Source organism: Cataglyphis hispanica, chromosome 14 (genome assembly GCF_021464435.1).
Source record: "Cataglyphis hispanica isolate Lineage 1 chromosome 14, ULB_Chis1_1.0, whole genome shotgun sequence".
NCBI classification, from domain to species: domain Eukaryota; kingdom Metazoa; phylum Arthropoda; class Insecta; order Hymenoptera; family Formicidae; genus Cataglyphis; species Cataglyphis hispanica.
In genome coordinates, this window is record NC_065967.1 from 194,556 (window position 1) to 221,568 (window position 27,013).

The 27,013-nt window shown below is 32.8% G+C and overlaps 2 protein-coding genes across 8 annotated transcripts; one reads left to right on the forward strand and one right to left on the reverse strand.

Annotated features, from left to right (window-relative positions):
• Positions 1-48: 48 nt before the first annotated feature.
• Positions 49-7,754, forward strand: LOC126854486 (DDB1- and CUL4-associated factor 12 homolog). 5 transcript variants are annotated; one of them, XM_050601282.1, is made up of 8 exons: positions 49-718; positions 1,248-2,213; positions 2,291-2,746; positions 2,849-3,079; positions 3,426-3,710; positions 3,804-3,969; positions 4,344-4,501; positions 5,342-7,754. In XM_050601282.1, the coding sequence occupies exons 2-7, from the start codon at positions 2,128-2,130 to the stop codon at positions 4,497-4,499; spliced, it is 1,380 nt and encodes a 459-aa protein (XP_050457239.1). In that variant the 5' UTR covers positions 49-718; positions 1,248-2,127; the 3' UTR covers positions 4,500-4,501; positions 5,342-7,754. The 5 variants fall into 5 exon arrangements, with proteins under 5 accessions (XP_050457239.1, XP_050457241.1, XP_050457240.1 ...); XM_050601284.1 differs by having other exon boundaries at positions 1,248-1,924; positions 2,017-2,213; positions 4,344-7,754; XM_050601283.1 differs by having other exon boundaries at positions 1,248-1,716; positions 1,799-2,213; positions 4,344-7,754.
• Positions 7,755-7,821: 67 nt separating this feature from the next.
• On the reverse strand, positions 7,822-26,338 carry LOC126854497 (tumor necrosis factor alpha-induced protein 8-like protein). Of its 3 annotated transcripts, none has more exons than XM_050601309.1 (5): positions 26,038-26,338; positions 14,646-14,734; positions 11,763-11,841; positions 10,584-10,873; positions 7,822-9,963 (listed from the first exon to the last, which is right to left on the reverse strand). In XM_050601309.1, exons 3-5 carry the CDS (start codon positions 11,818-11,820, stop codon positions 9,610-9,612), a joined length of 702 nt encoding a protein of 233 aa, XP_050457266.1. In that variant the 5' UTR covers positions 11,821-11,841; positions 14,646-14,734; positions 26,038-26,338; the 3' UTR covers positions 7,822-9,609. The 3 variants fall into 3 exon arrangements, with proteins under 3 accessions (XP_050457266.1, XP_050457267.1, XP_050457265.1); XM_050601310.1 differs by lacking the exon at positions 14,646-14,734 and adding an exon at positions 11,537-11,662 and having other exon boundaries at positions 26,038-26,337; XM_050601308.1 differs by lacking the exon at positions 14,646-14,734 and having other exon boundaries at positions 26,038-26,337.
• Positions 26,339-27,013: the final 675 nt, after the last annotated feature.

A 27,013-nucleotide genomic window follows, 5' to 3' on the forward strand; every position in this document is an offset into this window, starting at 1 on the left:
GAATCTTGCAGGGAATTTGCAGGAGAGAGGGAAACTCAGATGATCTGGGGCAAAGGGAGGAGGGGAGGGGGGGGGGAGGAAGGCGATCAAGCTGATGTTGACAGTTGCGAAAATGTGCGTGATGAAAAACCCTCGGGAATCATTGCGCACGTGTTAACGATGCCGATCGCTTTGGTCACATTGTCAAAATAAACGTCACCCTTCCCCGAAAATACGATTGGGATGGTATCGATGCTTCGTCGGCATTATTAAGAGGCTGAAGTGTCGCTTTCAACATGGCGGTGTCGTCGTTCGCGCAGTCATCCCGTGCGTTTCTCCGTTCGTGACCACGCTGGATCATCCTGGCTGCACGTAATCCCATCGGATCGAACCGTTCTCGGAATATCGCACGAACGACGCACGCCTGCGTCCGGTTAAGAAAACAAAGTTATACGGGTCGTTTTGTCGATACAACGATAAGAGGAACGAGTATCGCTTGACAGCCACGATTGACCTTCCTTCAAAAAGCGGTGGTACTACGTTCCAATCCAGGACAAATATATCAAGTTATGTTATCTTGATATATATATTCATACTGAATATCCGTTAAGTGTTTAACAAAGAGGATCTTTTTTTCGCTCGATTGCTCGAACAAATGCTGTGACATCGAAACATGAATCGACGCCTCGCAATCCTCTCGTAGCATTATTTTTCTGCGGGAAATTAATAAAAAGCAACGGTAAGCAATGATCTGTCTCATCAGAATCCCCTACAATGAACGATAACGAACTTCCGAGACGAATAATCGCGCCTACTTGCTATTCATTAGTCAATCCAGAGATGTCATTTTTGTCAAAAAAAATGTCTGGGTGATAAAAATGTACAAAGATTAAGAAAGAAAACATACACATAAGACAAAACATAATTCTATAGAAAAAAAAATTTATTTCGTTTTTGTAGTATTATATTCGTTATTTTATATTTTTCTAGTCATTGTCAGAATTTATTCTAGTAAGGCATTGATTTTTATTTTATATTGTCTCACGGAATATTATTAGCAATTCTCTGCTAAATTTTTCAATTGTATCATTATTGTGTAATGCAATTACATACATATATTAATAAATAATAATGCTTTTAAAAATTTTAAAAATTTAATTTGAAAGAAAAAAGATTTTGTATAAAAAAATAAGTAATATTGTATATTACATTATACAAACATATTTTTAAAAATCTTTATTGATTGAATTCTTTACTGATTGTTTTAGATTTAAAGCAACTCTTGACATGTCCTGGTAAAAATGTGTCTTGTAACAGCCTCTTCTTACACACACATTGTTATATAAATAAAATATTTTATATTTTAAATTTTTACATTGTGTTATGAGAGAATTTATATTTGACTTATAACAAATAACAGTCTAATTAATTATTTTTAAAGAAATTTATAAACTTGCATGAAACAACTGGATTAATTTATATAACATGAAGATTTTATTAATTTGTTTTTATCCTAGAAATAAAAATGAATAAAGTCTGTATCAAGAAAAAGATTCAATTGATATAATATAAATATAGCTATCAGTGGCTAATATTTAATTTCAAAGTCAAGAATTTGTTATCAGAAGCAGTTTTAGCTCTCTTGGTGCAGCAAGTTTCAAGCTTGAGAGTCTATTGTGCCTCATCATTTTATTAATTACTCATCTTTCCTCGAGAGAAGAAGCAACTTTTTCACAGGTTCTCTCCTTTTCTTTTCTTGGAAACTTTTAAATATCTTTAAATATATTACAAGAGATTTGAAAATGAATCTATTGATTAGATCTCTCTAGTGATATAACCTGCCAAAATTTTATAAATAAATAAACATTTGGATATAAAGAGAGAGAGAGAGAGAGAGAGATAGAGATAAAAAAAAAGGAAAGAGGCCAAAAGCACCTAATAGCTAGTAAGAGACTGCTTATACATAGAGATATTGTTCAAGTTATACATTGCCAACATTATTTTTTTTATTTATGTTTTCACATAAATCACTTTCAGTATCGTTCTTAAGTTTGTTAATAAGACCTTCCTGTTCAATAATAATACTCAGTGTTCCTTGCAAGTTGCCTGAATAATTATAAAGTCTCTGTTAAACTTTTAATTACTATAATGGCTGAGACACAAAGAATGACCGTATATGGAAGACATCCTCCATGTGCCAGTAATAGTAGGTTGGAGGAGCGTCGTGCTAAGAGGTAAATATATGTGAAAATTATTATGTAATATATTAATTTTAATATACCTTGTATAAACATCATTCGTTTTTTTGCAGATTGGCATTGCGACACGAGAGAAATCGAAAGCCAGATAAACCGGATGATTTTGTGTGTTACGAATCTAGTGATGATGAAGCGGAGACAGTGACCGAAGGCAAACAATTTCTGAGAACGTCGTTCAACTTCGTAGATTACGTGCGCGCACGCGAAACAAACACGCGCGAAGTGCGAAAAATCAATCAGGAATATGGTTCCCGACATATATTAACGCACGATCTATTCAAGGAGTACTCGGTCAGCTTGAACAATATGAATAAAGTGTTCTGTTCGCAATGGTTGAGTGACAGACAAGTGGTATTTGGTACAAAGTGCAATAAGCTCATGGTATATGATGTGGCAACGCAGAAACTAGACCAGATTCCGTCTCTTCACGGAAGACAACTTAGTCCGGGCGGCAATGTTATGCCCGAGCAGCAATGCGGCATACATTCTGTTCAAATTAATCCTTCGAGGTAATTTCATTTGCCTTTTCATTTTCACGTCATGCGTGAAAAGAAGATTTAATTTCACAGATCTATGGAAATTGTTTCACGTGTTTCATGTCTTTCTTGTAGGACTCTTTTATCCACCGGAGCGAGAAATAGTAATGAAATAGCGATATATAGATTACCGACTTTGGATCCAGTTTGCGTCGGGGAGAGCGGTCATAGGGATTGGGTGTTTGACATGTGTTGGCTTGACGATGAATTTTTAGTGTCAGGTTCTAGGGACACAAAAATGGCACTGTGGCGTATTGATAGCGATCTCGCTGAAGCTCCTGACAAAGCAGATGTGCCTACACACAGGTAAAATCGAATTAATATTAAGGTCAAAAATTTGATCATTAATTTTTTATAACAGTTTGTAGCTATGTTAGAATTATAAAACAAAAAATCGTGTTAATTATTTTTTGTCGATATATATCGATTTTTTTTTTCTTTTTTTTCTTTTTTTCTTTTTTTCTTTTTTTTCAGTCTAATAACTGAAAAATCAGGATTCTTATAAGAATAATTTTTTATTAATTCTTCTTTGTTTATTAATTATTAATGTCAATGTAATTTTTTAATTAAATTAATTAAATTAGTTAATAACAATTAGTAATTTCTAATAATCTTATTCATTGTTTATAGATTCATTATTTATTGTTTATAGATTGATTCAAGCTGTCTGTGTGAAGGAATGCAAATCTGCTCAGAAAGTACGAGCGCTGGCATTTAATAAAGCATACAAGGAAATCGCAGCATTGACGCTCAATAGCTTTATACATATCTGGTCGGCCGAATCCTTCAAACAGAAAATATCCAGAAAACTGCCAGCTTGCCAGGAAAATGTTTGTCTCGCAGTACAAGACGATGGTGTTTATGCAATAGGATGTAGATCTTATACTCTTCTTCTGGATGCCCGTACTTTGCAACCAATTAAAAAGATACCTTCAAGGTAAATAAAGTTTTTTCCTCTTTTTTTCTGGTGTATTTTACCTTTGCTTAATAATACTTGATATATTTATAAATCTTAAATTTATTGATACAGATACAGTGGTTGTGGTATTAGATCAGCAAGTTTTCAAGGTTCTGTTCTAACTATCGGAACTGGTCTAGGAATGCTTATGTTTTATGATGTCAGAGCTCAGAAATATCTAGAATCTTCTATAAACTCTAATAGGACTGTTGTATTAAAAGCTTCAAAAGGATATGTGGTAAGTCTTACGTTATTTAATACAGTGTACATTCATTCATTCATATTGGCAATTGATTTTATATAATTAACATTTTATGGGAGGCAATATATTGTGAGATTGAGATGTGCTTTATTAATCATCATAATCTTCAAAACAACTTTAGCTTAGGCTTAAGTTTTTGAATCACTGTACATATCTATGATGTGTCTACAAAGCTATGTCATCATGGGAAAATATTAACAATAGTAATAGAAGAAGCATATCTGACAGAATGTCTTTGGAATCATATCAATCTTAAATCTAATATTCTATTGTATTCTTTTGTAGACACCTCATGTAATACATTCTATGCATTATTATAAAACGATTTTTTTTATTCTTTGGAATATCAGTTTCCTGACGAAGAATATATAGATGGCTTTCAAAATGTAAAATATACACCTGCTATCTATACCCACTGTTATGATGCATCGGGTACCCGGCTATTTACAGCAGGTGGTCCATTGCCTGCGAATCTATACGGCAATTACGCAGGATTATGGCAATGAAGGTATAAGATTAAACGAATTCAATTAGTACGATAATTGCTAAATTAAATTATTAGAACAAGTTTGTATGTATGTCGTGGAAGGCTAGATTGCTTGATTATTTGACAATTTGATTATATGTGTTTAATATTTCTTTAATGTTTTCGAAAAGGATGCGCCTGAAAAGACGGTAAACTGGTTTTTTTATTTGTATTTTTGAGTTATGCAATTTGTTAAGTTTTATTTTCCTTTTTTTTTTTTCAAAATATATTTAGTCCAACACTGCACGAAATTCGCAAATAAAGACAATAATATATTACGTTATAAAATTTATTATAATTTCATTATAATTTCATGATTAAATCAGATCTAAAGAAATTAATTTATCTTGTAAGAGAAAAAGGTTCTATCTGAAAAATATAACGCTTCTTTCTGTTTTAATAATGTGATAATTCACGATATATAAACAACTAATTTACAATTTACAAATTTATATATTTCGCGACTATATTAAATATTTATTTATAAATCGAAAAAAAAAAATCAACACTGGTCGCTATTTTATTATGCGAATGATAATTTAAGAATAATACTGATGTTACGTTTAGATACATTATGAAATTAAGCCACACATGCGCTCCATTTCGATATTTTGTTTAATATGATGTAATTGTAGAAATATTCATATTATTCTAATATTAAAAGAGCCTTATAAATTTTATGATTTTATTTAAAAAAAAGATTAATTTAAAAAAATCAATAGTTGTGAATATAATTTTTCGGAGTTGATTGTGGAATATGTAGCGTTTAATAAACAGTTGCGTTTATGGATATTTAATTCTCCATTTTTCGTTTCAATGCAGGGCAGCACTGACAGATGGATTAAAGTACTACTAAAATTCAATATACCATAATTATATGTTTGAAATTATCAAAAAGATATTGTAAAAGGCTGCGATTAAGTTATTTTGGAATGTTTGTACTCGTGAAAACAGCGCTTATCATCGAATTTCTCTTGTCGGATCTTTTCTCTCTAGTCCGAGTCTGATAAAGCAAATGTATTAAATGACATGTGAAATTTTATGTTGTTAAATAAGCGAAATTGTGATTTCCTCATGCAAATATTATAATACAACATGTATATGTATGCATTGTTACAATTCTCCGAATGTTAATTGTAATGCAGTTAGAGCTGTCGCGATCATAAAAATTTCTCGAAAAGAAATTTATAGATTTATTCTTAATTTATAATTTAAAACGAAGCATGTGTGTGTATGTCTTTAACGTGATACAAGAGAGTGAAAAGAATGATTCAACGAACATTATAACGATGAATATTAAATTTTATCAAATATATTATCGAGTTGTGTGTGTGATATTGAAATCGGCCAACACACAAGAAACAGCAACAATGAATTCTTTCTAACACGTCAAGTTATTTTAAAAGAAAAATACTACCAATAAACTTTCTATCCACATATAAATCTATCTCGTGTCATTGTTATATGACATTGCAAAGTAATCCCGACTATAGAATCTGCAACTTTTTATTTACTACATATTAACTGCATGTCCGACAAAGAGCGGCATTTAGTAAAATAATAGTTTAAAAAAAAAAAAAAAATTATGAACTATATTAATAGCACAATTATTTCTTAGGAATATTTTCATTTCCTAAAAATATATTTTATATTCATTTCTCTATATCGTAGACTTAATCACGAATTAGTCATATTTTATTTTCTTTATCAGCATTTGAAGTTTAGCTGATATTGAATTTAGCGTGACTGTTCAAGTTTGACCAAGTTTGTTGTCGAGCGTGTCGCCAGCTTTTGCCATGGCGTTCCGCCCGTTTAGGAAATATTATCGATTAAAAAGCTTATGCATTTAACAAAAAAAGACGTCGATATACATAATCTATTTGATTGTATAAATGCCGCTTGTATGTGCAATCGAGAGAAAAAGAGAGCATTTGTCTTTACTTTTTACTATATATGCATGTACCATATATATCCCATCTCGTCTCATCTTATAATAATAATGTTAGTCGATAGAATTCGACAATTTTATGTCGAACAAGCTCAAATTCGATTCAGGTAGTAAGGCTCCTTCGGTTCAGTGATGTATATGCTGCATATAATGCGGTGTACTTAAACGCGAGATAAGATTTATCCATTCAATCGTCAAATGATAACACATCGCGAATGCGTGTGTTAAATCATCATATACTACATAACGGATGTATATATGTTAACAATTTATATATTTCTGACCTGCACACACGCACACACACACACACACACACACATATATATATATATATATATATATATATATAAAATTTATAAGAAATTATGAGTTGTTAACATGAAATAATTACAGAGTGTTGCGCGAAACTATATAAGGTAAATTAATGCGTGCATTGTATCCGATAGCTCTGTAGTCTCCCAGAGATACACACTCATCTCTCCATGTAAACGATCCGATAAACATACGTATACATGTAGTATTGGAGGATATGAAGCCGCATCGATATTTATTTCGTCAAGAAGAGAGAGAGAGAGAGAGAGAACCGTCATTATGATATAATCGCGAAGAATACTAGCGTATTACACTCCACATGTGTGTGCGTTCATGATATATATACTTAGAAATATTTAAATACAATATTTTGACGTTCTTGACGGATTAAAATATTGTATGCAAAAGTTCATAAGTATCTCATATTTGCTGATGCGCAGGTATTTAATATTCGATATTTTCGACAGAAACGTTCACAGCATCTCTAATAGCCTATTTTTATAAACAAGCAATAGTTAACGGATAGCTTTTCCGGAGACCTTCTATCGTTTCATATCCAGAGATTGTTTGGAAATATGTAAGAATACACACAAATCTTCAAACTGCTGCCATTCCTTTGATATATATTTCATTTCATAAAAAATAATACACAAATAATAAATGAATGTACGGTTTTATACTTAAAACATGAGAAAACATATTTATACGATGCATCGATGACGCGTTCCGAATCTTTCAGTTGCGTCATCTTAACAATAGCTCTCATTGTAACGATAAACATGTGTGGCAGAGTTTGTAAATTTCACAACCTTTGGCAGAGTTGTAAATTGATAATTTACCATGACACGAAGATACCTTTGCGCGTTTACGAAAACGAATGGCGAAAATGGCGAATGAACTATATCATTGTAACTTTATATATTTGTGCGACTTCGTATATCTATGTAAATAAATATACCAAGCTCTTGAGACTGACATATGTCTCGCGTTGATCTCATTCTTTTTTCTTCGAAATCGCAGAGCACAATAAATACACGACTGATATTTGTTAATAATATATTAATGGCATAGTATTCGTACAACATTTTTAATATTGACAATCATCACAAATAACGTGTAAAGTGGGTGTATACCGCGTACAAAAGGCGCAAAAAGTCGGTAAAATTCTTTATATTTTCTTCTACGCTATATCCTACGCTAATAAGGATTGCGAGTCAAATCAGATATGTGGGAATTGTTTCTTTAGTCGAGTGTTTTGTTACGAACGTGCACGTATAAAGCGTTCAATAGTTGACTGTGTCGATCGCGACAAGCATCTCACAACGTGCTCGTTTGTACATGCTTCAACGTTCTGCTATCGAAGAAAAATAATAATATTGTGAAACGAAAAAACATGAAAGCTAGAACAAGAAATTGAAAGACGGCGTATATTATATAGACGGCGCGATGCAATCTAACTTATTTATAAAATATCCAAAAGGGCTTAGCTATTAGCACATCTTTTAACATTATAAAACTATAACTCTTTTCAAAAATATATATTAAATAATTAATTAAATATATATAACGCTAAATTTTTAAAAACTTTGTTTCAGTAGTAAAATTATCTAAACGCGAAATCGTATGGATATGGGAGTTTACAAGAGGATACTGGTGTGTCGTGTATCCATCGTTGATTTTTAGCTCGGATAGAAGGATAATCCCTTATGTTCATGCAATCCATTACTGCAGGTGACGTCGATCGTCATTACAGGATTTAAAATAGGAGACCGGGAAAGTGCTTTATACTTGCAAATTGATACTTGATGATCTATCAATGGACTTTTGTAAATTTCGCGAGAGCATCGCTGATTGAGATCCATTATGATCCATCGTATTACAACACAATTGTGATACGCGGTGAATGCAAATCGGCTTCTGCAATAGGATTTTCAGCTTCGCGACGGAGGATATCTTACAAAATACTAAACTGAATTCTACTCCGAATTCGATTCTAACGAATTTTTCATCGCGTCGCTATTTTTGCAATGATCGTATAATGTTGCAATGGCATTATATACGTATAGTTTCGTTACGTAGAGTAGAATTCTCAAATTAAAATTACGACAAAATTATTGAATCTAAAACGAAGGTAACTTCATACATGATAATTAACTGAGATAGGAGATAACTATAATATTTTGCATTTTAAAAAATAATCTAATTAGGCTATACAAAGAAATTGTATGATTCTTTTCGACTGTATAATAACAAAATGATGAAGACAAACAGTATTGTTGAATATTGAGAATCGCATTGACATTCAATTTTAGAGAAAATGTGCGACAATTTCATCTTCTATATCATCTTATTAACTAATCTAATTATATCCTTTTTTGGTATGGATTGCCAATTTTATTCTGCACATAAATATGTGTATATCATACGTTAATTATACGTAACGCAGGTATGACTGTGTCCTTAAAATATAAGCGGAGTATTAGACAATTATTGCATAAATCAGTGAGCGAGTGGTCCGCGCTGAGTAGCTCGATCCGGCTACTGGTTAGTGGGCATGGTATGTCGCGACCAAAAACACATTGTTTTTAATCTATCGCTATACTGTCGTCACACTGAAAATATACAACACCGGTGGTCCATTTGTTGTGAAACAAAGTGCAACGAAGCGTGCATATATCAATGTATCCATCTCTTCTTTATTTGCCTTCGTCGATGAAACTCGTCATCGATCACGATTTGAAACCGTCGTTGCCGAAGGAGATGGTCATCGGACCACGATTGCTGATCGTCGATTCGCTTCTGTCAAAATCGCGCAAACATCCTTGAAGAATCAAAGCCGCCTGGCGTCCAACGCCTTGTTGAGATCACTGACTAGCATGCCGAGGACGGGTCTGTGTTCGGAGTCGTATCGAAATACCGAGTCCAAGAATTTCGGATACACCAGGAAGTCGAATACCTGGTCGCAACGTTGCGATGACTTGTCCGTAAGATGCGGCTTTATCAGTTCTTGCACCAACGATCGGCAACGTTCCAACGAGCCTATCAGGTACTCTTGATCGTAACTATAGTCAACCTCGTAGAACGATACGACCGTCATCGCCACTGTTCCCAGAGCCTCCCGAAGCTCGTCCAGTTTCACGGCATCGTTCGGACGGAATTGATGACTGCGTTGCACGAGTCCGATCTACCGTGTTTTATAAATTAATTTGCACATCTTACTTTATTTATACACCTATAATTTTAACTTAATAAAAATGTATATCGTATAAATAAATACAAAATTAATTATATAATTAATTTACATTATAATTAGAATTATAAAATACGGTCATTATGAAGCATACATATATATATATATATATATATATATATATATATATATATATATATAACGATAATAATAATATTCTGCAACAAATATTTGCATTCAATAATAATCTAACTTGAAATGTTTAAAAACTCATTATTTTGTTATCCAAATTAAGAGATTAAATTTAATAATAATGATATATATATAATTTCTTCATTAAAATATATCTATTATCATCTCATGAATAAGGCAAATATTAATTTTTTATTACTGTAAACCTTCGTTTTATTAAATATTCTCTCAATTATTTAAAAAAAAAAATTGCGCTTCCATTTTTTCAGTATATTTTAGTTGAAAAAGATATTTAATTTAAATGTAAAGAGATTATATCATAAATACGCAGCTTTTCTGTAAAGTCTTACTTAAATTAACTCTCCAAATTCGCGAAATATATCATAAAAAAATTAAAGCTTAGGTTCTAAAGGGTTCTATACCTTAATGGACAGTTTGACGATATTCTTGAGAACCTTCTCGGGTTCCTTCTTGTCCAAGTGCGGATTGCTCTTGGCGACGCTCTCCATCAGCTTGTAAAGATTATCAAGCAACGACGTTGTGGCGTCGTCGATGAAGAGCGATCGGCCGGCACCGGTGGATACTATGCGACCCAGAAGCTTCTTCTGGGCGCGCAGCCCTAAATCGCGAGTGCGACTTCCGGTTCCGCCACCGGTTGTATACGATCCGCCACCGCCGCCGCCATTTCCGATTGTATTCGCCGACTGCATCACTGCAATATTTTCGCACAATAAACGACTGCCGCACGTATTGTAAGCATTGATCCGCATTCTCCCTTTGTTTAGCATTAAACGCGACCGTGCAATCTCGAATTTTATTCCCTCGATACTATTCTCGCTAATATATTATATTAAAATTTTTTGATAGAAACTTTTAATATAATATATTAATACAAATTTTTTCTCTATGTAATCGTATATTGCGTTTATGTAATTTTGTATTTAACACTAGAAATGTGACAGACAACTAATCTTTTCCAACTTAAAAATTTCATTTTCATTGATCTGCGATATAAATTTTGTATATTGGAAATTATATATTTATAAAATTTAAAAATATTTATATGTAATATAATGGCACGTTTAATGTAACTGTAACGCCTAATCAGCGCTAAATATACGGTGAAAAAACGGGTCACATCCTTCCCCCTCAAACCTGCGATTTAATAACTCATTCTGAGCGACGGAACAAAAGAATTGTACGGTCGAATGTGGCACAAAAGTAGAAAGTTTGAAGAACTTATTGTTAGAAAGACGAAACGTTATAATTCCAGCTTCTTGAGAACAGCGGGAAAGCGTCTTATCTCGAGCATCGGCTGCAACGATGTTCTCGATCGTGTATACGTTATCGTGCATGTTTCGTACGATGAACTCACCGTCAAACATTGGTAGACCACCGTTTCCTCTGGATCGTGATAGTGGGATGGAAAATTAAATAAAGAAGCGGCGAGAGAGCTGTGTGTGTGTGTGAATAATGGTCCGGCAAATTCAGGCAAACGTAACTAAAATAACCAAGGGTTAAATGACAAATCGTTGGCGTTACACAAATGTCGCGGGTTCATGAATGTGTGCGAGACACGACAAACCACGTATCTTTTCTACCTTGATTGCAGTCGGTGACGGCCACTAAGTGATAGAGCAACCAGCTCTGCAATTCCATCACGGCCGTGCCCCACGCCACCTGCAAAAAGTGGGAACAGAAATTTATGAGAATGTCTAGAAATATCTATAAATGCGAATGAAATGTATTATAATTGAAAAGATGCAACGCACAAACATTGCATTAAATTTTCACAAAATTATGAAAGATTTTTATTAAAGTTTCCATTGAAGAATTTATCTCAAAAATTATTTGAATAATAAAGATAATAATAATGAGGTATTACAAAAAAAAATATGTATAAATTAAAATTTGTCTTTCGCCCTTTTTAAAAAAGGCATTATAAATGGAGAAACAGAAAGAAAGAGATTGTCGATATAACATAATCTTATATACATTTACTATTACTATAGAAAAACTCAAATATTATAAGAAAATTTTCGAAAAAAAATTAAGTAATAAAAATATTTGCGATTTTCTATTCTAAACAATAGTTTTTGAGATATAAAGATTTAAAAAGCTACAGTTAGCTACATTTTTAATGATGAAGCATTTTTTTTTAAGTATTCATTGATGCTAAACAAAAAAATGTGCTTGTGTGTATAAAAATGTATTTACTTTGCGCGATATATTGATCATTAATTATAAATATAATGTAACGAATCAATTAAATCTATAAATCATCAAAATTATATACATCTTTAATATTGCAGAGAGATATTCAGATTACAACTTATATTAAAATATATATATATATATATATATATATATATATATATATATATATATATATATAACGATAATAACAATATAATCATATAGAAATATTATTGAATCGCGATTATTTTATATTAACTATTCTAATCTTTTCGAAATTGTTCGTTTTCTCTTTGTTTTGTTTCGAAATTTCGCAGCATAAACATTAGCGCTTTAACGCGCTAATGTTTACATGCCGCTTATACATGCCGTCACCTTGTTGTCATTCGTGCGGGAACACTCGAGCGAGCAGGCAGCGATCCGAGATATTTCGTGTATCAACTAATATAGAGACACCAAATCATTCCTAATAATTGAAGATTATTAATTCGCGTGAATAATTAACTTCCGCAATTAATGATTCGTAAGCATATCGAGACAACTTTTATCAAAATAAATATTTCGCGCGATTTACATATTTCAAGTACAATAGTAATGAGAATAGCAAATTATAGAAATTATAAATTATTGTTTTATTCCGAGTTTGCGGACGATATATGTTTCCTCAAATAGACCTAGAATTAAATATTCATCGCTACACCCTTTCTTATCGAGTTGGACGTATCGATTTGTTAATTTTCGGAGAACAAAATACACGAATTGTAAAATCGAATAATTCGAGTAACGAAAAGCCGTGATATATCGACTGTAATTTATGACAATTATGAATAATTGATTTGAAATTCGAGAAACAGAATATTTCGTATATTCTTACTTTAAATATTTCATGGTATTAACGTATTAATTATCACACGATATTTGATGTTTGTTTCTCGCGGCGACATATATAATGTATCATTTTTTACAAGCTAAGTATGAAATAAAGTCGCAATAAAATTTAAAGTGCGTCTCGTGTGCGATTAATATCGATATTAACAAAGTATTATGTAAAATGTGTCGCGCGATTGTAATTAATCATTTCGCGAGTGAGTGATGTGTGTGCGAGTGCCATGAAGGATCAGTAAAGGATAAAATAAGAAAGAAGAGAACAAAAAGGAGACCCGAGGGAGTCATCAGGCGACGTCGGAGCAATCACGAGGTAAGCAATTTATAATTGAGTTCATTTATCCTTTGTAAAATTAATTACTCGCTTATCATCGCGTTTCATTTTACATAATTGTGTAATATAATGCGTATAAAATATTCTAAGTCTTTTATTTTCAAATATATACATTTAAAATATTTAATAAAACATTATTTTTAAATATAAAAATAATAATTTTATATGAATGTCAAAAATATTTGTTATTGCTCCAGGTTTCTTTAGATTTTTAAAATTTTTAACAATTGCTTATAAAAAAGAATATTATATAAAAATTAAATTTTTATTTTATACAAGCTTATATATAAAATAAATTCTTCTATTAAATATTTGTTTGAAGAGATAAATAAAAATTTAATTGTATGCAATATTTTTTCAAATATTAATTTGTCTGGACATTGCTTTATATAATTTGGATATATTCGTATTTTTTATAAATAAACATGTTTTACATTTGTGCGTCATACTTGTGAGTACGATATTATTTTATCTCAAGCAAGATAATGGATTTGCGAATATTATAATAATAAATATCAATATGTAAAAATTAATACTTGCAATAATGCAGCAATTAATATTCTACATTATTTATTCTTATAAATCGTTTGAATTATATATACAGATATATTAAAGATTAAAAATATAATTTTAAAAAATATAATTGTTCAAAATTTCCTTCGATTACATTTCTTCACAAAAATCTTTTATGTAGAGAACATAACAAGATGATGATAATGTTGAGAGCAGATGAGAAATCTGGATGATTTTTCCATCTGTGCAATTTCATAACGGTTTATTATCGTGAAACAAAGCAACCATTATATTATCCGAAATGCGCAGGGACGCACGCACACACACTTACTTATACACACTCAACGAGTCGTTATCCGATTCTTTTACTCTTCATCCCAAAACCAGTCGAGACAAAATTAATTATACTTCGTTGCTGAGTTAAAAGATTATAACCATCAAAGATATGAATCAATTCGCGCTTTTGTATAATTTACTCAAATTTATATTTATAATAAAAAAATATATATATATATATATATATATATATATATATATAGTTTGAATTTGCACGTGCCTCGTAAATATTCTCATAAAAATGCCACGGTCTTTCACCAATGTTACCTTGACATCAAAAGAGACTTTCAGAAAACAGCTTCGAGGATGCTGTCCGTTTTTTTTATATGAAATTAAAAAAAAAATATGACATCGTTCTAAATATAAATAATATAAATGCGTTTCTAAGTATATAAAAAAAATATCTTAAAAGATTAATAAACGCGCGATCAATGGCGAAATTTTGCGCCTTTATAGACGTAACTCAAATATTTTTTACGATCTCTTGGATTCGCGCGACGAGCGTGGCGTATGTAATCGAGAGCCTCTCTACCTTATTCGTCTTAACGAGCGCGAACGATCCTAATGCTGAAAATGAAATGTAATGCGAATCGACGACATTCGTGTGACACGCTATCATTACTTACACACGCGCGTTACATATACATGCGTTCACGGGGGCGCAGTATAAGGTCTCTACCTTTGGCAGTTGGATCGATTTGCAAGGAGCGTCAAGGCGAGCCAGAGACTCTCATTCACCTTTGAACGACAGGGCAAGTGCCAGGACGATTAATCGATTTAAATTCGAGCGATTCGCGTCGAATCGATCTTCCGAAAATTTTAGATCACGTTGCTGCAAAAATGCGCAATAAACAAAATTTTTCGTGCAATATTACAGAGGGATCTCTTTCAAATATACCAAGAAAAAAAATCGGGGGATAAAAAAGAAGTATATAGTAAGACAAGCTTATGTAAAAGAGCGAGGCAAGCATCAGACAAAAAGAGAGAAAGAGATAAAGTAAGAGAGGGAAGAGAGAGGCAAAAGATCAAATGTAAATTTTATTTTAGAAAATATATTTTAATAGCTATTCAATTTTTCATGCGCTATATCTGTTTGGTTTCCGGGATCAAAATATTATTTATAATATTTTATTATGTGTAATCTCGTAATATATATTTTACCGTTTGCTGTATAGAAATGTTATTCCAATTTTAAATGTAAAATAAAACTTTCAATTTCTTTTTTTAAATCTTATTTTCTCATCAGAAATTCGATTAAGCTTTGTCTGTTGGGTACTTTTGCAGAAAACTGCAAAATCGTAACATTATCAGACAGATTCTTTAGTTATTCAATTCTTATTTATTTTTTAGCAATGCTCGAAACAAACGGTGAATAATGTGTAAGAATATAGATAAAATAGATAATAGTATACTTAATTAAAATATAAATTAAACATTGAAAAAATTAAAAAAAAAAGGATTCGATTCCGTATTTTATTTCCATTATCAAAATTCTTGGCTAATATCGTCAATTCGTTTTCACTTAAACAAATCATGTGATTTCTCTCGAGTTTTACTTATACGGAGTCGCAGAAATGATGCGTGAGAGCGCGTTATGAATGATCGATCGCCGGACACTTTCGCGCTCTCTCTTTCTCCTCTCTCATCGTCAGTCCGTCAACGATTCGTCGGGGCTTTCTGGCACCTGTGCGTTGTGCTCATTCAAACGCCGTCTCGAAATAGCAGATCGTTTGTCGAATTGTGCAATTTCTCAGAAAAATATGAGACGAAAATTCTTTGCGAGCGCGAAATTTCGCACACGCGGCGGATTATCAATTGTACGACGAAATGGAGAAATGAATTTTTCCACCGATGATTTGTATCGGCGGATGAGTTATCGGCAAATATATTGAATAATAAATATGTACTGGTTTATTAAATTCTCGATAAAAACATACGACGAGACATATATGTCTCTTTATTTTTAGCGAAGAAGAGAAAAAACGTAAATTATCTCCGAAATTTATCGTGATTTTATTAGAAACGTCGTTCGGATCATAAATGTTTAGAAAACTTGACTGCGTATTCGAGTTTAAGAAACATCGCTATTTTCTTTATCTCTTAATCATTGACGAGCAAAAAAACCAGCGCGTCCGGTTATTTCGCGATATAAAATAATTAACTAAAATAAATTAGAGTCTTTCTTTGGAGATAGCTATTTCTTTGCTGCATACATCTTTCAAGACCGTCCATCAGGTGGCTTGTTTTCGGAATATTCGATCGCCAGCTATAAATAAACACGTGTATCTCGCCTGATTGATTCGATTTACCTTCTCCCTACCACAGTCAACCTGATTCGATATGTATATGTGTGAGCTTTCCGTGAAACATGGCATTTCACGAGGATCCTAGTCACTTGATGAAAACTTTGGTTGGATGCGACTTCACGAATTATAGTTGCAATATAACATTGCGATATTCTTAAAGTAGTGTGCAAAAATTCACAATTTTATATTATTTGAAATCAATTTTTTCTTCTCGTAAAAGCGCGTATATTACATTGTGGATCAATTTTATATTTTAATTATCGTAAAATTGATTAATGAATTTAACAATTTTTCGTCATTTCTATTTTTTGTAAATAACATTTTTAGCGTAAATTTCTCCCGAATAACAGATTTTATAATTTTATCTTTTATACATATAATGATAAATAATATTATAAGAAAATTGTAAAAAAAATGAATGTGAGTAACGTCGACGTATATATAAGATACGCGTGTCAATTTATTTATAAGCGCTCCGCAAATATTTCTTTTCTCGTTCGGATTTATTCAATCTCTCCAAAAGAGATGAAAAGATACAGTACGCGGAAATGATTACTGCGTCTATTCCCGGCAATGGAAACTCGTTGATCGGACAACGGATACATTTTCTCATGTCCACAATATCAAAATTGCGCTTATCGAAATTACGGTGGTTTGAGAGTGCCTGTGCAATATCGGCAAACTCTCTCTTTCTCGCTCTATCTATCTATCACTCTCTCGGTGACTGTCGCGAAACAATGCCTTCGTAAACTACTAGCTGTTACGGACAAACGTAATTATCAGTTCTCTATACGCGTGCGAGCGTCCTGAATTTCGTGGTGTATGTGACTCGATACAATTTCTCTCTCTCTCTCTCTCTCTCTCTCTCTCTCTCTTGCTCTCTTTTCTCCTACAGGACAGAATTTAATATGTACGGGTCAACGACGAGTTAAACGTTTACATCGATATTATTGCAGGGATGATGAGCTATGCTTGCGAAAGTAAAGATCTTCGCAGAGAGAAAAAGAGAGAGAGAGAGAGAGAGAGAGACTCGTTTGCAAATTATTTCTCTTCTTTCATGAGACATGTGTTGAACACGCGCGTACCAATACAAGCATATATACGAGATAGATATATGAGACGCAACGCATATGCGGGCATTTTCTTAACGATACGGTAAAAACATCGGTGTGCACGGTTTACGGCCGTGAGTTTCCGCGGGCGGACCTGTGTCATTTCTAAAATTAGTCGCCAACCCATTATCTACCTCCCATTATCGCGACAACACGTCGAAGGACGACGCGTGCGACCAACAATCAACATTTTCCGATATCCGTAAATTTAGCTCGATCGTTTAACAGGAAACGTCGTTCGTCGATGCGACGATCGGGAGAGTGAAACGGATGTGTCGATAGCGAGGTCAATCAGAGTGATGAGAAAAAGTGATACGATGAACGGTTTTTAACGAAGAAGCTAATCATCAGAAAATTGTTTAAAATGATAAGTGCCTGTCTAATAGAAATAATCTATATTTCGAAAATATCTATAATATTGAAGAGAAACAGATTTTATTTATATCGAAAGTATCGATATATGTCATATATTTTTATTCTAGTACCACAGTTATTTTTATTAGATATCCATCTATGCTTAATAATAGTCTTAAATAAAAATTTTCACACAACAAGAATCTTACGCGTAATATACTTATTATAGTAAAAAAAAATATATACATATTTCAATACAATTTATAACCACGAGTGTTTTTTCTATCAAGTGTTATGTTATGTACACTTTTAATCTTTCAAAGCTAATATGAAAGAGATTGAAATGTAATTGCAGATTAATATTAATACAATTTTACGCAAAATATTAGTCGTTAATTAAATTGTGTTAATGCATAAGAGAGACAAAATATAAACAGAAGATAAATAAGACATAACGGTTATTAATAATTAATATAATTACCTACAATTTTTAGAAATACGAAGAAATATTTTGTAGTTGCGCATGTATTGTGAAATAATCCATCTTCTTTCTTTTGTCCGCAATTTCCAAAAACTCAAGCTTCAATAACTAATCACACTTAGATTTATAAATCTTATTACATTCGAAACATTTTTCCAAACAACTTCATAGATTTTGCCAGCGATCCAACGATACAATTATTCAACGTCATAGCGAAACAACGGTAGGATTAATTAGCGAACTTTATTCGATGCGGAATGAGAGAAACGTACGCGTCTCTGTTGTTCGCGCTCAAAACTTTTCCACGGGAAAGATCGATCGTGGCAACGACGACGCCGCAAGGACCGGCTAACTGCATTTGTAATGTTTTATAGCGCAATACTATAACCGAACCCTCTGACGAGTTGCTACCGCTCCGGTTCGCTCGTTTTCTTTTCGCGCCCCAAGATGCAGCTGTCACACACCACTGACAGCTGGTGCGACCGGCAACCGGCCGGCAGCATGCCGGCGTTTTACCCCTCCTCGTTAAATTGAGCATCCTCGCGCTCGGGATAACCACCACCTGCCCCCGGTCTAATGTATAGGCACTCGTACGCATATGAGAGCTCGCACGGGAACGCACGGGAACGGAGAACACGTGGTCGTGGCGCGAGTTTTCTATGGACTTTTGGTAAGACGCTGTAAAAGACGGATTATGCTCGCGACACAAAAGCTCGCATGGTTGAATTATTAAAAGCAACTGTGCGAAATTGAGCTCTGATATCCGCGATATGATATATTTTGCATCTCGTGATTCGAAAATAGATATAATTTTGCTGCCGCGAAAGTAATTCGACTGTTAAAAAATTATTTTAAGATCTTGATACATATATGTAAAAAATAATTATCTCAATGAAAAAATAAAGAATGGACTTTAAAAATAATTGATATTGCATCATAATATTATTTCACGATAAAGATGTTATTCTTGATTTCAACTTCGAGAGAGAGAGAGAGAGAGAGATCAGTTTTCTGCTTTTATACTCCTCGAACGAAACTAAACCGGTCAGAACTAAAACAGTTTCGATGTTTCATAATTGCTCTGCTTATTTACCGTTGCATCCGTGTATAGTTAAGATATATATATATATATATATATATATATATATATATATACAGCTAATGTTGTTCAAGCATGCATCGTTTCTTGGCGCAAGATTCTTCTCTCGGAAGAAGGAGGGATTGCACGCGCTATAAATATCGTTTTATTTGCAAATACGCATCTCGTGTACATGAGAGATACAGTGAAAAAATAGCAATAAGATAGCAAGATGGAGAAAAAAAGAAGAAGGGAGAAAATCTCGGACAAGGACTGCGAAATACGACGTCGTTACCGTGGTACCGAACATTATATCCGAAAAAAGATAGACGCGACATGCTATTTCCTGTCTCGCCAAGCCTCTTTCGGCCATGCGAGAGAATTATAAACGACCTCGCAGAAAATTACGCCCATAATAAAGAACACTCGTGCTGCTAAAATGCGTGTATGTATGAATTTATTTAGTCTTCTTTATACGTATTTTCAAATATATGTATATAAGAATCTAGAAAAAAGATACATAAAACAGTAAGAGCTCCTGAAATTCTCAGTTGCTAAAGCGCGTACAAATCCATCTTCCTCTTGCCAGAGAGATCCCTAATTAAGTTCTTTAATTAAATGCATATGAGATGTCTGAAGGTGAAAACGCAGAATAGCGAAAACCCGTTCTCAAGGAAGTTTAAAATTAATTTTATTTTAAAGCGAGAGAATTTTACGCGGATTCTTTATTTATTATCATAATTTTTTATTCCTTTTAATTCTAATATGCTATTTTAATTTAAGAAAATACATAGGCATATTTAATAAATAATTTTAACTCTTTTCAATAAAAAAATATATTCTTAAAAATTACATATTTCTCCACAATCAATAATTTTTCAAGCCTAGGAAATCTTTGTTATCGGATGATTTCTGCATCTTGAATTGATTACAAAAAAGCAAATATTTACGCGTATTCGATCGAAATGCAATTAAATATAAGCACATAATTGAAGTGGTTGAGGACACGTTCAATATTAATTGGCTTTTCAATTAAATTTTCATCAATATGTAAATGTGGAAAGGAAGTATTGAACAACGCTATTAGTATATATATCTTAAGACATCACATATATATTTCTACCAGGTTCCCTTCTCTCATATTTGTCAAGGCCACTGATGATATGAATTCCGCGCGTGCTTGAATAATAAAAAAAACTTACACACATACACACACACACACACCGTAAGGGAGACTGCAGATAACATTACCGCATGGCAAGGTTGCGATAATAGAAAAAAATTAACATAGCGGTTATATATCATCGTTCTTACGAGAGAATTACATCGATCGCAATACAGACATATCTGTATGTGTACGTATGTATGTATGTTTCTGCACATATGCACAGAAATATTTGATGTTCTATTGCGCTTTCTAATGTCACGTGAAATGTAATTTCAAAATGTATAATTTTCTCCAAGTTTTAAATTAACGTTAAAAAAAAATCAAGTTGAAACAGTTGAAACGACGAGCAAAAAGTCTATTATAAAAATTTAATAATAAAGTTAAGATTTTAAATGGATAAAGAATAAAATTAAAATTAATGAATAAAATAATCGTACGAATCAAATATCCGAAGAAAAATATTCTGGTATTGACGAATTTTTATATATATATATATATTATAATATCTCATTTCTGATAGAAATTGATTTACGTGAAATATCTACTCGCAAACTTTTTGTTTCTAAAAAAGTATCTACATTCCTGTTCTGACCACTAATTAAATCATTATATGTCATTTACAATTTAACATTATTCTCTTACATAACCAATGCCTAACTCATGCCAAATGCATCCATCCCTTGATCGATGCACCGTGACGCAAGACGGGCGCGTTTAGATAACGTGACAATGTACAGCAAAATGACTGTGTAGCGAGCAGATCGTAACAACTCTCGAAACTATACAAAATAAATTCAGACGAAACGATGAAACTATTCATATTTCTCTCTTGTATAAATCGTGTTAATCAGTGACGTTATTACGCTTCCTGTCCTCTCCAGAGTTTATCCCGCTGTGTAAAGAAGAAAAAACTCAATATAAATTTCCTTGTCCCTCCCCAGGATTTTCACGAGCCTAGGGGCGGATGCCTCCGTCCGATTCGTGTCGATTCGTCGCACACATCGCACGCGTTTTTCAAGAAGTCCGACGAGTTAATACGATCGTTTACTCGCTCGCAGGGAAAAGCGACAGTCGCGTATGTACGTGAAACGTAGCGTAGCTACGCAATTATGAAAAACCGGTGCATCGCGTTTCTCCACAATCCGTAATTGGATGCGAGAGCGGGCAATGCGCTAACAACAACCTCATTCATCTCGCGCGGTTACTCGTTATAGCTTCGTCTATTTACGGCGCGCGATTACACGCACTCGAAAACTTGCTCGTACTCTCTCCTTTCCTTTCCCTCCCGGGTGTACACGCTTTACCAGGCTGTAGACTACAAAGGGATGTTTCAAAATTTCCGTTTATTTTAATGGATAAATTTCTCATGTAACGCAAAAATGTTGAAACTGTAATTTTTTTCGAGTTTCTGGATGGAAAAAAAGGATCTTTTTTCGCGAATTATATAAATTCTGAAATGCAACTGAATCTCGTACGATTATTGAAGTGTATGATTTTTCTCTTCATAATTTTAATATAATTTCCAAGATATATTTGATATTGAACATTAAATTGATTCATCACCGATGAGTTTTTATTAGGTTCATATTTCTTCGATCATAAAAAAATTTCGAAAAGGATTGTGGTGTATTTGTTTTTGTTTTACTTCACGCACTTTATAAAACTAAGCTAAAACATTTCACGCATTTTCAATATTTTGCCGATAACCTGTGCACGTATCCGCACCGTTGAAATTCATGCACTGTGAACGGATCTCACGCTGTAACGATCATCGATTTTGTCCATGAGACCGATAGAGACATGCAGACATTTATCTCTAAATAAAAATTATTCAAGTATATTGGCATATATCAGTTGTATATCGATAGTTCTGAAAAATATATCGGATATCGATACCATGTTTTATTCTAAAAAAGATATTTAATGATGTCAATGCTTGATACTCGCTTTAAATTATTATTATTATAAAGTATAAAAAATAAAATATTTATCGCGAAAAATCAAAAATGGTTTCTTTAAAAAGAATCTCTTTTTAATTAATTGAATGAAAGTACTGAGCTGCGCGATAGTTAGCTTTAACTTTACGCTTAAACGCGATATAACATTAAAAACTAGATTGCACAATTCAGTTCAAGTAATCGTGACTTAACGATTTGCATAATTTTACTGCATATAAAAGAATAACAAGCGAAAAACAATAAAACCGAGTGTGATATGGCTGTAAGGATCGATTTCCTCGGCCTCGTAAGTAAGCGCTAACTATAGCGTTAATTACTGTTGACTATAGCGTTAACGCAATATTCTTTCTTTTTTAATCAAGATTCTAATATAAAACTGAAGATACGCAGAAAGAGAGAGAGAGAGAGATAGAGAGACGCATGTAATGGACAGTTTCAGCAATATCGATTAACTGTAATTAAATTGTGAGATTTTCATCTCTTTCTTGTTCTAACTATGAAAAACGGCAAACAATCAGTGTTAACGCAATTGACATTTGTGAAGTGTTAGTCTCGAATGAAGAAAACGTTGTTGATTTTAGCCGTTGCTGTCGAAAGGCGTATTTCTTTTTCTTTCTCTCTCTCTCTTTCTAACAATAAGTGGTGCAACGTTAAATCGCGACGAACAAATGATGCAATTAAGACGACTTCTCGCGCGATGACTTCTTGCGAAATATATCCGTTTCTCTTCTGCAGCGTTACGGATTTCTGCAATTTAATCTCTTCGATCAGCTATCTTTTCATGACGATCACGCTGACGAATTCACCTTAACCGTCGTCTATTTTTTACGCTACCAGGAAAATTCGCGCGTATGTAATACATCTTTTAGAGTGTATTGAAATAGATTTTCTTTATAAATCCAATCTCTCTAATCTGTTTTTAAATATAGATATCGTTGAATTAGTGCGTGACAAATTTACGCTCTTTCGCTCTGTGATATATTGTACTGACGATTCTGCTGATTTATAATTAAATATAGTTAATCGGTATTTTTACAAACCAATCGATACCTTTAAATATTTTCATATCAAAAATTTTTATATATCTAAAATTTTCTAATGGAAAAAAAATCAATATTATTTATCATATATTTGTTCATTTTCTCCAATAATTTATAATCAAACTATCTTCTAATAATGATTTAGACGCCTGCTAATTGCATTCCTGCTTTCGTGCATTTCCCTTCTCTTATATAGATAATAGTGATTACATAATTTTTATCATTATATATTATCGTTCCTGATAATTTACAATGATGATTCACGAAGCAATTAGCCGTGGATATATAATTGCTTGTCTTAATATTATTACAAAATTTTATATGTATTTTTAGCTTTTAAAGTTTGCATAGAAAATAAATATTATTGCATGACATACATATATCGGCTGATGATCTATTTAATGTGATAATGTACTCTCATGTATTAAGGTCGAGTGAGATAATTAAAAGCGTTAAGCAAATGGAGCGACATAATGATCATCCAACGGTAAATTTAATAATTATAATCGTAAAGAGAAAACGATGAAGAATTCCCTTCTTAACAAACAACTTATTCTTATAAAATTTGCAACAATTAAAAATTTTGTTTAATAATAAAAATTTGATAATAATCGTACTTGTCGTAAATACAGATACTCTGTGATATAACTTAAAGAAACTAAATATATTATACATTTCAATATACATAATATGATTATAAATCATATTGATAAAAATATATTGATAAAAATAAAGTTTTATTTACGTGTATTTCAAAATTAAACAAAAATTAATCATCTAAAAGTGGATTTGAGAGTCACTGGTAGAAATGACGCTACGGAAAAACCGCGGAGAAAATGAACAAATCTTTAGTATGTCCGATTACAGCCAGCTGCCGAAACGCCGGAAATCACGGCAAGTCTGCCGGAAATTGATGCAAAAAATTTCTAATATTTGATGTAAAGAGCAATATCAAAACGTACCTTCTTTTAGGGCAGATAAAAAAAGGTAAAATATCTCCTATGAATCACAAAATATTATTATTTTATATATTATTAATACTTTATACATTTTTGTACGTGTTATATAATTAAGTATTTAAAAAAGAATTTCGGATGTAATATAATAGTCAATATTTTATGCGTGATAATAAAGTGATGTTAGAGAAATTTTACTAATCGAAAAGAATAGAAAAATATTTTTTTTTAATTTATTTCGAAAGTTTGATTTAAGTAATTTTCCTAAGCATCGAGAAGATAATCCACTTGGATGAGATTCGACGCGATGAATGGAGAAACTTTAATCAAGACGATACTAAAGCTCGAAAGGAACACTCATTGATCTCGATGATAAAACTAAACTTTTTTTTTTCTTTATACATTTCTGTATCAAGAGCTGAACTCTTCACTATATAATAATATTTAGAGACAAGATAATGTCCATTTCTTTTTCGCTATCGAAAAATCTCCGTCTACCTGTCTAATCTAATTTTTTATCTTAGTTTTTTCTTCTTCGAATTATTTCTCCCTCTTTCTCTCAATTTCTCGTATCTAATATCTCGTATCTATGAGCGGACGTATTTTCGCCGAGCACAGCGTGAGCATACGCGAGAGAGACTCCTGTTAACGAATTAACCCGTAAACACGCAAGACATATGAGTCACTCTGAGAATTAATAGTTTCTTGGTAAGAACGGTTAAGAGCGATCGATTCTCTTTGCGTAAACTTTAAAATTGCATATATGTACGTATACTTACATATAAAATTCATATTTTTATAAATTACGTAATTTTATACTCGTACACATATACATACACAGCATTTTTTTCATAAATTTTAAATTATCGCACTCACACTTTGTACGTAATTTTGAAAAACGTAATGGCGCCAACAAAAATTTTCCGGGAAACGCGAACGAATTACGCGCGTGAGCAAAATTTAATTTTAGAGCGGGAGCAGGCGCTGTTTACTTTAAAAGGGATCACACTGTTATTCCACGCGGTTAATCAAGATAAAGAATAAATATATAGAAAATCTTATCGCGCGATTTCGCACGCAACGGCGCGCGACGACACACATCTATATACACACATACGCACGCTGACCGATTTGAATTTTCGCACACATGCATACTAACCTCTGCTAATGTTGGGCCGCGGGAGCGCGACCCGACTGTAGAAGGAACGAAATTTCTCCACCCGCGTGTTATCGCGTTCCGTCCTCTCAATCGGTCCCGGTCGTCCCCGAACCGCTTTTCTAATAAGCTTTTCACTTTGCGCGGCACTCCTCGTAGAGGAAAAAAGAAAATCGCGCGAAGTCACGACAGGGCGGGAAACGTTGTCTTGACGCGCGAGAGTACTACGTCGAATCGCGACGACGATCCACCGCCGACACGTCCGTCGCGTTGCACGGTCGAACGACGTTTGTGACTTTGCGAGTTGCGAATGTTGCGATGGCGATGGCGCGCGACTCGGTTGCCATGGTACCCGCGAGCGGAGTGTGACGTGCGATTAGTAGAGGAACATTGAAACTAGGGAGATGCGCCTAACTTCACTCTATTCTGAAAAATAAACTTTGAGAAGCGAAATAAAGCGAAATTACATTAAAAATATAATTTTTGTTTTCTTAAAAAGCTGATCTGCTTGACAATTAATGATTACTGAAATTTTTCTAAAATGTCACTCTAGTCTAATTTTTTCTGTTCTCAGCACATTTATTCTTGTTATGTGCATATTCATGTATGTGCACTTTATAGTTGTGCACGTTATATTCCCTACTTGAAATAAACCAAATATACATTAGGTCATAGAGCTAATGAAAAGCTTACAGATGCAAGAAAAATTTGGAAATTGAATGATATTCTTAATGTAAAAATTATATTAATACCGTAATTCAATTTTTTCATTAAATACATAAAAATATTATCTCTTGATTTTTGTTTTTTAGATTTTGTTAGAAAAAATTTTAATTTTTGAATATTAAGCCAACTTTACACAAAGATTATATAAGCCATGTCAATACATATAACGTAATGACAATTGACAGAGAGAATATCATGTTCCACATTCCTAAACAATTATTAATAAAATTATTAAAATGATAATTCACACGCA

Excerpts from the sequence above, each read along its gene's own strand:
- LOC126854486 (XM_050601281.1), top strand. The coding sequence starts at position 2,128 with ATGGCTGAGACACAAAGAATGACCGTATATGGAAGACATCCTCCATGT. Across the intron at positions 2,214-2,290 it reads GAGGAGCGTCGTGCTAAGAG|ATTGGCATTGCGACACGAGA; the intron begins GTAAATATATGT and ends GTTTTTTTGCAG. Across the intron at positions 3,711-3,803 it reads ATTAAAAAGATACCTTCAAG|ATACAGTGGTTGTGGTATTA; the intron begins GTAAATAAAGTT and ends TTATTGATACAG.
- LOC126854497 (XM_050601309.1), bottom strand. The coding sequence starts at position 11,820 with ATGGAATTGCAGAGCTGGTTGCTCTATCACTTAGTGGCCGTCACCGAC. Across the intron at positions 10,874-11,762 it reads CGTCACCGACTGCAATCAAG|TGATGCAGTCGGCGAATACA; the intron begins GTAGAAAAGATA and ends AAAATATTGCAG. Across the intron at positions 9,964-10,583 it reads TCGTCAAACTGTCCATTAAG|ATCGGACTCGTGCAACGCAG; the intron begins GTATAGAACCCT and ends AAAACACGGTAG.